The sequence below is a fragment of the Panthera uncia genome, chromosome D1 (assembly GCF_023721935.1).
Source record: "Panthera uncia isolate 11264 chromosome D1, Puncia_PCG_1.0, whole genome shotgun sequence".
Lineage (NCBI taxonomy): Eukaryota > Metazoa > Chordata > Mammalia > Carnivora > Felidae > Panthera > Panthera uncia.
In genome coordinates this window covers 88,952,251-88,964,556 of record NC_064808.1, presented here as the reverse complement: position 1 = coordinate 88,964,556, position 12,306 = coordinate 88,952,251, and the positions used below count along the sequence as shown (strand labels likewise).

General features: G+C 40.0%; 1 protein-coding gene across 4 annotated transcripts in view; it reads right to left on the bottom strand.

The window, feature by feature from the left end:
• CDON (cell adhesion associated, oncogene regulated) overlaps positions 1–12,306 on the bottom strand; it is a 101,506-nt gene that overhangs the window by 4,237 nt on the left and 84,963 nt on the right. For 3 of the 4 annotated variants that reach the window (XM_049654690.1, XM_049654693.1, XM_049654689.1), the window contains one exon: positions 657–931. The exons of the other annotated variant lie outside the window; for it this stretch is intronic. In XM_049654690.1, coding sequence (XP_049510647.1) covers positions 657–931 — 275 coding nt within the window. The remainder of the gene's footprint in view (positions 1–656; positions 932–12,306) is intronic. 4 annotated transcript variants of the gene reach the window in all.

Below are 12,306 nucleotides of genomic sequence, written 5' to 3'. Positions count from 1 at the left end.
AACTTAAGATTTCTTTTTTCTTTCTTTTTTTTTTAAAGCACATAGTTTAATGGAACTTGGGAAACATTTTTCACATGTTTATCATTTTTATGTTTGTATCACAGATGGTTTGGAATTATTAAAAGCATCTTCACACACAGTGATTCTGTCCCTAAGCTATCAAATATGACTGGGTCAATGGCATTACTAAGAACCTTTTATTTTTCTAGTAGGGATAGAATGGTTTCTGACTATACCCTGGGAAATGTATGGGGAAATGCATTAAATTAACATACACAATTCTGCTACCAGATAATATGTTGTCTAACTAGACAGAGAAATTGCTGTAACTATATTTTACACGTGTGAGAAAAGGAGTGAGCCCATTATGTACTCTGAAATTATGATGGGATTTTCCCCCCAACACACACCAGTGGGATAGAGCACTCCAATTTTCACAAAAATGGAAAGACGCAGAAACGATCCCTTTCCCCCCATTTCCATTCTTCTTGCAAATGACTTATGTGAACTCTTGTATTTTTGTAAACTATAGAAGACAGATCTGGGAACAGCTTATTCTGTGCATTCTAAAAACAACCATATGAGGGGAAAATTGTTTTAGATTACGTGAAGAGTATTTGCACATGAAACTTGAGATTGCTAATGGCTCCCGGTACCTCTGCTGAACTCTGCTGTATCTTCTGTGCACTCAATGTCGATGTCATTTCTATCGTCCTGACAGCAAGTATGCTGAGCAGGTCTTGGTGCCGTGTCATCTTTGAAGCTCTCCTCAGGTGACTGGCTACAGTCGGGGGCTGTGGAAGCCAGACATACGGGCACCTTCATGTGACTGAGGGGCTTCATTTCCAAGCCATCGTGAGGATAAGGTGCTACCACTGGGACCACAGGAAGGGGGCTGCTGCTGAAAGTGCTGCTGGTTTTGGTGAAACACCTACAAAATACAACCAAAAGAAACAGAATTGTGCCTTCAGGGATCAATCGTTAAAATACACTTACTTTGAAATACCATTTGGTGTTTTGTAATCACAGACTCTCATTAAGAAAGATCAGTGCTTACAAATAATGCAATGATTCACGCTGATTTGCAAGATCAAGAACTCAGAAATTGCAGTTAAAGTGGAATACAGCAGGAGACTGCACCACTTAAGAATAAAGCCATATAGGATGACCAATCTCACAGGCTTCCTTTGCCTTGGTCCTCTGTCAGAAGTTGTCTTCCATTTCATAATTAACTGGTTCCTGAATACAGCACACAGAAGAAAAAGGCCATTAGTCACTGGAAGGAATGGAAGAGAACAGAGAGGAAGAAGAGAACAGAAAGCTAAGAAACCTATGGCCACGTGAGAGGATGAATCTTATGAAAGCCAACAAAAACACACGGCTTTGAAGTCAGGTAATATGTTCCCTCTTCCCCCTTGCAGGGTGGGGGACACTACAAGGATCAGATGTTCGAAATCCAGGTTTTGTATATTTTTAAATTTTTTTCTTTGAAGAACTGATTGCTAGAATTTATTAACAAGGAGCATTCACTTCAATCCTGACTTACTTTTATTCCTGCCCTCACCTAAGATACACGTTTTCTTTTTTTCTTTCGGTTCTTCAGATTAGATCATTTCTATTGATCTTCTAGTTCACGGATTCTGTCTTCTGTCATTTCCAGTCTGCTGTTAACGCCATTCAGTAAATTTTCCATTCCTGTTAATTGTACGTTTCAGCTTTGGAATTTCCTTGTGGTCTTTTCTATAGTTTCTATTTCTCTGCTGCAATTCCTCAAGTGTGAATTCAATGTTTTTATCCTCCTTTAGGTGCTTGAACCTATTTATAACAGCTGCCTCAAAAGTCACTGTCTGCTCATTGTGACATCTGTGTCACCTCAGGGTCTGTTTCTGTTGACTTTTTTCCTTTAAGTATCACATTTTCCTTTTTTTTTTTTTTTTTTTTTTTTTGGTGGTTTTCTATTGGTGTTGAACTCCATCCTCTGACACCTCTGTTTGGGTCCCTGACCCAAGACTGGAGAATGCCCTCTGGCAAAAATTCACAAATAAATGTCAGCCATTGTCTTTCAAGTTTAGATTTATTCAGTTCCTGCCTGCTTCAGGCTATTCTCCAATAATTTCAAACTGTCCAGATTTCATCACTATTATTACCTATAGATGATCAAGCTATTCCATCATAAACAGAAACTGGAATAACAGAAATATATTTTTTATTTCAATAATTGTAAGAAAAGTCTTAGGAAGACATTTCATTTGGCTTTGATTTGGGCATGTTAGGTAGGAAACACACAGAACTGGCCAGCAGTGTGATGGAGCTAGGCGATGTTGGGGAATAAAAATAAGAATCTTTTGGATTTCCACTTTTTTACCATGGGATGGTACATTTCTGGGGCATATGCAAATGAGTAAAAGAAGTCCATGCAACTGTTACGAGCATCTCTGTTGGTTCAGGTTATTGGAAATACTAACTGCTAAGCAGGAAGAAAGATCTGAACCTGCAAGACAGGAAGATATCTGTCAGTTAACCAGATCCTTCATTTAAATAAGTCCAACATTAATTTCAAATAGAGAAGTATACTTACTATAAATTTAGTGGAATCTGGATACTAGTCACCTGGAATGGAAAGCCAAGTATGTGAGGTATTCATTTGTACAGAACAGTTTGAGTACAGGATTATCTAATAGGACTCTATTTTAAGTTTTAATAATATATAGCAAGAAATACATACCTGATTCAAATAAAACCTAAGTGTTCCCATGCATGTCTTAAGCCAATAAAAAATGAAGGAAGCACTAGTAAGAAGAAAGTTTGCTGGAGGCAGAATCAGAGCACTGGACTAGACAGATCATGACTCCAGGAGAGTATGGCATTCCTTATTTGTCCCGTTCTACATTTTATTCAACTCTGAATTTTAAAAACTTTTCTGGGATGCTGGCAAAAGTGAGCACTAATCTCCTGACAGCCATTTAATAATGTCCATGTCATCGCCCTCTTTCCTTCTTGGATTTTGTCAGGTCTCTTCCTCTGTCCCAATACCCAGGGAACCTGAGAATCCCCTGAACATATTCAATTCGTCGAATCGAATACAGACTGTTAAGTAGGGTATTCACCCAAAATGTGGGGCATGGTCAGAGGCAAAACCAAAACACAGACAAAAATAGCCTTTCTGAATTCAAATACTACTAATGAAAATTTAACGGGTATTCTCCATTTATATAAATAACCTTACCTAGAAGAACCCTTTATTCTAAAAGCATTTGCTGAACACCTTCTAAATGTCAGACACTGTGGTAAGAGACTGAAAATATAAAGGTAAATAAGGCAGATTTCCAGCTTCCAGTCAAGCAGAGATGGACAAGCAAACAAATGGTTCCAGCGTGATGCAGTAAGTTACACAGGAAGACGTAAAAGACACTGTCTGTGAGACGGTAATAGATGTGTGCTTGATGAGAACAGGGCACGTCCCATGTGCCCAGCCAGAGACTAGTGTCTATTCTTTCCTACTGGTTCAGACCCAATTGTTTTATAATCGAAGAAATTATATTAGGTCACAATTCCAGAATTAGAGAGTAAGAAGGATTCTGGTTTCCCCAAATTGGAAATATCTCTAGTTGGGGGAATCTACATGGTTTCCATGATTTGTTGGAAATAACTTTTAAAAAATTAAACTGCTGGTTTCTGGCTATGACTGATTAGTTTGTATCAGAACAATTCTCCTGCCAAGGACAACTACAAAGGATGGAGACATTTTTATTTTAAAACTTTTTTAATGTTTATTTATTTTTGAGAGAAAGAGAGAGAGAGAGCGCGCGCATGCACATGCGGAAGGGGCAGAGAGAGAGGGAGAAATAAATAAGGTAGATATGAATCTGAAGCAGGCTCCAGGCTCTGAGCTGTCAGCACAGAGCCCAATGTGGGGCTCAAACTCATGGACGGCGAGATCATGACCTGAGTGGCAGTCGGATGCTTAACTGACTGAGCCACCCAGGCACCCCAAGAAATTTTTATTTTAAATCTGTTGAAGTCATCAGAGGGCTACTACCCAAGCAAGCACCTGAGCGGCTGAGATTTCAGAGAGAAGGTAAATGTGAACCCGAGTTTCAGCATCCCCTTTTCCTCTTGAGGCATTTCCCCAATTCAGTGCAAAAAGAAAAGGCTGAGGCATGAAGCAGAAAGTGCTGGCTACAAAGCTAAGAAGCTAAGCAGGACTCCTGGCACTTTCATGGGGCTGAGAAAACAGAAATTGGAGTTCAGAGCCTCCCAAAGAGAAAAGACTTTTTAATTAGGACCCTTGAAGGCTTATGCTGTAAAAATAACGGTGAAGCAGAAACAGACAACACTTTTACAGACGTTGAAACTCAGCAGTAAATAATCAGCTCAGTCCCTGATCGGGTTAAAGCGATCTGCCCCTTGCCAAACTGCCTGCCAAAAGCAGTCCCGTCTGGAAGAAGAAAACTTCTTCCAGAGCCTCTGTGAGTTTTCATACGCAGTGCCCAGAATTCAATTAAAAATTATCAGGCATATCAAGAGAAAAGAACGAGAGAAAAATAAGTGATGCAGATACTGAATTAGGAGACAAAGACTTTAAAAGACTTGGATGCATATATTTAAGAAAAAAGATGACAAGATGAAGAATTTTAATAGACACTTAGAGTCTAGTAATAATTAGAAGCAGGCACTGCATACTATTCAGACTGAAGGGCAGAGACAAAAGGATGGGAAATATAGAGAGAAGTTTTAAAGACATATGAAGCATCGTGAAAAGAGAACAAGACAGAGCCATATCTGGAGACAGAGGGCTAAGAATTTGCTAAAACTGACGAAAGCCCAAGCAGCAGATTCAAGAAGTCCTATGAACCCCAAGCAGAATACATATTCACACTTTCGAATGTGAATAATTAACCACAGAGTTTAATGTGAATAATTAAACTGCCGAAGGCAAAATACAATGTGAAAATCATAAAAGCAGTCAAAAGAAACAGACATTATTACTTTGGAAGGGAACAATGACAGTTGCACAGATGATTCTTCACCGGAAGCGATAGAAGCCATAATGCAACATCGTGCAAGTACAAAAAGAAAGTAACTGCCAGCCTAGAGTTCAATAAACAGTAGAAAGGATCCGTCAGAAAGGAAGATGAACTGAAGACATTTTCAGACCAAAACGCTGGGACAATCTGTCACCCTCAGACCTGTATTATAAGAAATCCCAAAGGGAGTTTTTCCAAGTTGAAGGAAATGACTACCAGCACAGAGAAGAAAGGAAATACTGAAAAGAACGAACAGTAACAAAAAAATGTAGTGTCAGGAATTCTGAATAAATACTGACTTCAAAAAACAGTAGCTGTAATGTCTTAGAGAATTTTATGTATCTGTAGAATGAAAACGTGACAAAAATAACACAAAACCCTGAAGAAGGAAATGAGTGAAAATGGTCTAAAGTGTTTTATTGCCTAAGAAGTGGTCAAAGTACTGATGTATACAGGACTCCGATTAAAGTCATAATGTCTAGCACCAAGCACATAGTTTGTGGCACATTAGTAGGACCTCAAAAATGTTGAACTAATAAATAATAAACATTAAAACATCAGCCATTTTTTATATCCTTTTTCTCAAGTAAGTAAATTCATCATCAGAGGGGGCGGGCAACGATTAAACTAACTGGAAAACATCTTTTAACAGACCATGCTCAGCACTAAGATAAGACATGTCCACTTTAGCGAGAATGAATGGATATACTTACACCTTAGGATTTTTTGTAGGACAATAGTAGTTACGTCTGTCCTTGTTCCATACTGGCTCTGTTGTCTGGGTTTTCTCTCATCTGCTGGTTCCAAAGATATCTGACTTAAACTTCAATCTCCTTGAGGACAGGAGATAACTGTCTCAGTGTTAGAGTAACCTCTTAAAACAGTGAGACACACAGCATAGGCAGACCCTTAAAAACAACCCCCTATGGTGATGTTGTAAAACAAACTAACTAATAAGCTTCTGGCTTGAGGCCCCATGTGTCTGCAAGAATCTGGAAGTAACACAGAGGTCCTAGAAACCTAAAAGACCACAAAGTATCATCAGGGCAGAAAGAAGTTTTCACTTAAAAAAAGCAAAGTTAAACTGTAGTTAAAAAAAAAAAAAATACTTGCCAGAATTAGAAAAACCAGGGCACCTCCCTAAAAACAAAATAGTATAAATTAATAATTTGTTGAGGTAGCTCTAAGAGGAATTAATGTTAACGTAAAATAATGTTAACACAAAATAATGAAGACTCACCAGATAGTCAGAGGCCTTAAATTCTTCTGTTGCTTTCCTTTTAGTTTCTTTTTTTCTGCTCACTTCTTCAATTTAAAGCAAAGGATGACATGTTTGTTTGTTTGTTTGTTTGGCTCCATGCCCAGCGAGGACCCCCACACGAGGCTTGATCTCATGACCCTGAGATCAAGACCTGAGCTGAGATCAAGAGTCAGCTGCTCAACCGACTGAGTGACCCAGGTGCCCCAAGGGATGAGCTTTTTTGATGAAGTGCAAGGGCGATTTGCTGGGAGGCAGTGGAGGTGAACTACATGGGTGGGGCAGGACTAAGGGGATGGCCAAGACAGAGGGGCCATGGCCAACTGTGACGGATGATAACCTGCTTTTCTGTGCCGGAGAAAACACATAGATGAAATATGCAGCTGTTTTACAAGAAGTGACGTATATTTAGCAAGAAAAAAAAGAAGTACAATTTAACCGTTCCCTATTCTTTGGTATCTATTTTTCAAATAAGTGAAACAGAAGAGGACAGCAGTTTACTTTGTTCTGAATTGTGACTCTCAACAGAACAGTGTTGACGTTGATCATATTGCGTTAGATTACCCACTTTTCAACATGCTAAACCACACTGATAAAATTTTCTAGTACACCAAATCCTAACCCCTAATCATCAGGAATTAACCTTTTTTTTTTTCAATGTTTATTTTTGACAGAGCGTGAGTGTGGGAGGGGCAGAGAGAGAAGGGGACAGAAGATTTAAAGCAGGCTCCAGGCTCCGTGCTGACAGAGGAGAGCCTGATGCCGGGCTCGAACTCACAAACCATGAGATCATGACCCGAGCCTAAGTCGGACGCTTAACCGACCGAGCCACCCAAGCACCCCAGGAATTTATCATTTGGATAACTACATGGAAATCATTTTTCTATTCCAGGTATCTACATGTATCAACATAAAAATGGCTTTAACTTGGGGGTTATGTGCTAAGACACAAGCATAGATGACAAAGTATATGAAAAAAGAATATCATAGGGGCAAATGGGTGGCTCAGTCATTAATCCCTCTAACTTTGGCTCAGGTCATCATCTCATGGTTTGTGAGTTCAAGTCCCACGTCAGGTGAGCACCAGCCCCACTTCAGGTGAACCCCGCTTCTCTCATTCTATGCCTTCCTCTCTTTCTCCCTTTTTCCCTCTGTCCCTCCTGGGATTCCCTCTCTGCTCCTCGCTTACTTGCACCCTCTCTCTCTCTCAGAAAATAAAAATAAATTAAATAAATAAAAAATAAATGAATAAATGAAAAAGGACTATAATACCTGTTCTGAATAGAATTAAGAAGATAACATGTGGAAACACTTTTGCTGATTAACACTTGAATTAAAATCGCTAAAGCAATCGGGTAATCACAAAAATAGTTATGTATATACATGTAAACTTCAAAGACCCAAATCTATAGGCAGTGAATGAGAGAACATGTCAAATGAGTATGTCTACAAATATAGGACATTTATCAAGCTGCTCTTACAATGCACATTTTACAGTTTATACAGGCACAAAGAGTTTGTAATTTCACTACCTTAGGCTTCTCAAATAATCCTTCAATTGCAGTTATTATTGGCTTAAGGTAGAGTGAAAGTTTTCACTGAGCTGTCTCTGACTCAACGAAACTACTTTGCTTAATTTTCAATGTAAAAACACTGGGTAAATAGAGCCCTGGGCATCTTGCCACGTACAAAAATGTGTGCTAAAATTAATTCAGGTGGTCTGGGGCCTGTTAGTTTACTAAGATCTCTTTTGGTTAACAGGAAAGACCTGGCAAATCGGTAAGATAGAAAAAGGACAGTTACGGTGTCATAAAAGTAATGAAATAGTCTTTAACCAACAATCTGGATAGCACACACTAGGAAATAGAAGATTGGAACAGTGGCACAGGACTGTGCTTCGACGAGTATGTTGTTTAGTATTTGACTAAATATATTTTGGACATTCCAAAAAACTATATGGGACCTCTGAAATATTTTCTAGAGAAGTGGCCCATTTCTGTTTACACAGTTAAATATTTGTTAAGTGTGACTGATTATGTACAGAATGGCTCTGATCAGGTAATTGTATAAATTTTGCATTAAGTTTCCTCTTTTTTTTTCTAAATTTTTTTTTTAATGTTTATTTTTTTTTTGAGAGAGACAGAGACAGAGACAGAGACCAAGCAGGGAAGGGGCAGAGAGAGAGGCAGGCACAGAATTGGAAGCAGGCTCCAGGCTCCGAGCTGTTAGCACAGAGCCCGACGCGGGGCTTGAACCCACAGACTGCGAGATCATGACCTGAGCCGCAGTCAGCCACCCAACCGACTGAGCCACCCAGGCGCCCCTTAAGTTTCCTCTTTTGATGATCCCTGAAGGGCAAAGACTGACTATCCATGGATCTCTTGGATGTGTGATACTCATTTTCGTGAGTATGTTCTTGAAACTTCTGAAACACTCACATCTTGGTGGTGGTTTGTGTTAATACTCAGCTTACTGGGTGCCTGGGTGGCTCCGTCGGTTAAGCATCTGACTCTTGACTCCGGCTTTAGGTCATGATCTCCAGTTCATGAGTCTGCACCTTGAGTCAGACTCCATGGTAAAAACACACAGGCCGCTTGGGATTCTCGCTTTCCCCCTCCGTCTGCCCCTCCCCTGCACACAGGCTCTCTCCCTCTCAAAATAAATAAATAAACTTAAAGTAAATACTCAGCTTACTTCTGTTTCCTCTTGCCTCAGTGTCTCTGTCACATTGCTGACCCAGCCCTTATTTTTGGAGGCTCATCAGTTACTATGCAACAGAAGCCTGACGACATTCCTCCAGGGCCACGGCTGTCCTCCACTCTCATTGTACATTCTTTGTTGGATGCAACGACCCCAGTGTCAGAGTGGGAGTTGCCCTTTGGGAATTACTTTACTGTGACTGTCACAAAATAGATGACAATAAACGATTGAGTAAATTACTGAACATGGCAAGCTCACACACACATTGTCTTACAAATAAAAGACCAAAAACACTATCCTAACCACCTGACTCCCGGAAGACAGGCCACTGTTCTCCATATTATAAGTAGGAAATATAGAACTTCCTCAGAAGGATGGTACTGATCAATTTTAAAAACTGGACACAATGTGGGAATGCAAGCTGGTGCAGCCACTCTGGAAAACAGTATAGAGGTTCCTCAAAAAACTAAACATAGAACTACCCTACGACCCAGCAATTGCACTACTAGGCATTTATCCACGGGATACAGGTGTGCTGGTTTGAAGGGACATATGCACCCCCATGTTTATAGCAGCACTATCAACAATAGCCAAAGGATGGAAAGAGCCCAAATGTCCATCGATGGACGGATGGATAAAGAAGATGTGGAATATATATACAATGGAGTATTACTCGGGAATCAGAAAGAATGAAATCTTGCCATTTGCAACTATGTGGATGGAACTGGAGGGTATGGTGCTAAGTGAAATTAGTCAGTCAGAGAAAGACAAAAATCATATGACTTCTCTCATATGAGGACTTTACGAGACAAAACAGATGAGACTCATAAGGGAAGGGAAACAAAAATAATATAAAAAAACAGGGAGGGGGACAAAACAGAAGAGACTCATAAATAAGGAGAACAAACAGAGGGTTGCTGGAGGGGTTGTGGGAGGGGGGATGGGCTAAATGGATAAGGGGCACTAAGGAATCTACTCCTGAAATCATTATTGCACTATATGCTAACTACTACTTTGGATGTAAATTTTAAAAAATAAAATTTAAATAAATAAATAAATAAATAAATAAATAAAATAGGTCAAGCGGATGAAAAGTACAGCCAATAATAATATATTAACATAATATATAATAACAGCCAGTGATAGTCAATAATAATATAATAATAATAACATAACATCCAGTGACAGATGGTGACACTGTTGTGAGCATTACATAATGTATTAATTATTGAATCACTATCTTGTACATGTAAAACTAATGTAACATTGTATGTCAACTATACTTCAATAATAAAAAATTTTAAATAACAACAAAAAAAAAACTAGACACAATGTTTTGAATTTTTTTTTCTTAGGGAATTGGGCAGATTACCACAGCTGGAAGAGAAACCAAACCTTAGGTTTTATGTGTTTGCTGCCTTTGGTTTTTATGGCTAGTTCTGAAGTAGCTACATGATCAGTAATAGATAGATGGAGTCATAACAAATTCACTTGCTGGAGCAAAGAATTTAGACGTACTCAACAAGCAGTCACTTTCATACTTCACAAACCAGCTGGGTAGCTCTAATCGTAGGCCAGAAAGAGCTAGTGCTATAATGCAATGTTTGCATACTCATCTTGACACATTATTTTTATCTGCGTCTATCTGATTATCAGTGAAAGGTTCCAAACTGGTTAAAAAGTGTCCCCAAGCTCAGCAACACACAGACTTTCTTTTTTAAATTTTTTTTAATGTTTTTTAAATTTATTTTTGAGACAGAGAGAGACAGAGCATGAACGGGGGAGGGGCAGAGAGAGAGGGAGACACAGAATCCGAAGCAGGCTCCAGGCTCTGAGCCATCAGCCCAGAGCCCGACGCGGGGCCCGAACTCACGGACCGCGAGATCGTGACCTGAGCTGAAGTCAGACGCTTGACCGACTGAGCCACCCAGGCGCCCCAACAACACACAGACTTTCAAGGTTGTCCTCATGCAAGAGCTTGGAGATCATTCATACGATCTGTGCTTCCTAAGGCACCAGTCCCAGTCAAGTTATTTCTCCTTTGACCATCAGCCACGTATAGCTTGCACTTTTTCTTCCCAGGTGGATTATATACATTTCTCCAAGCTGGTTTTTACTTGGCTACTTCCTGCCCACTTCTAATCTCTCTAGGACCCTAAATTTCTTGTTTTTTCCTGATGGGACCTCTCAATTCATTCATCTGTGAATTCCATCAGTGTCCTCTCTACTCTTTTTCTACACATTATCAAGACTGATGATAAACAGGCAGGATTTAACCTCAATCCTTTCCCATTAAACTAGCCAAGCAACTGACAAAGCCCATTTGATTACATATCCAGAACTGCTCCACTGCCTTTTAAATTGAGAAGAGAAGGGGAAAGATAGAAAGCTTTTGATTTATTTGACTAAAATCTGTTACATTCTTGAAATGCACAAGGATTTCTCAATTAAGTCTTCAGTGCAGGGGATTGGCTCCCCACAAAGGTGCATTAAATACGCTTCTTTCTAGCTGTCCATCGTGAGCTATTACATATCACTCTTAAAACCCGAAAAGGGTTCAAATTAGCTGAACATGATGAAGCAGGCAGTCATTTACAACATGCCACAAAAGCACTAGCACATCAAATAAAACTCTACAGACTGCTGGAGTGCACATTCCCCTCTTACCTGTTCTCCAATTTTCACATCAGTACTCCAATTTAGACAATAAAGGCAACGTTTTCTCTCCAGATAGTTATGACCAAAACAGACGGATGGTAAAAGGGGTCTAAGGCTGGCACTGATTTGTTTCTTAAGTGCCCACTCTACAAAACGTGTTTAAGTTTAAACCCAAGAAAGCACGGCAGGACACCACACAGGTAAGATTCCACCGGGGACAGGTCCCACACAAGACTTCATCCATTAGGCATCTGTGGGATATGAGAGCCACCCTGGGTAAAGGAGAGTTTGAAAAGGAGTCTAAAAGGATGACTCCCAAGGGTGTGCTAAGGGGTAAACCGTTTCTCCTCATCTCCTGCAGTGATTCCTACTTAGTAGGTTGCACCACTTACCTAGATACCCCCCTGCCTGCCTCTTCCCTCAACTGATCACTGGTGTCTTAAAAAAATTTTTTTTAATGTTTATTTTTGAGAGAGAGAGAGAGAGAGAGAGAGAGCGAGCAAGCACAAGCAGGGGAGGGGCAGAGAGAGAGGGAGACACAGAATCCGAAGCAGGCTCCAGGCTCTGAGCTGTCAGCACAGAACCCAATGCAGGGCTCAAACTCACGAACCATGAGATCATGACCTGAGGCAAAGTTGGAAGCTTAACCGAGCCATCCAGGCG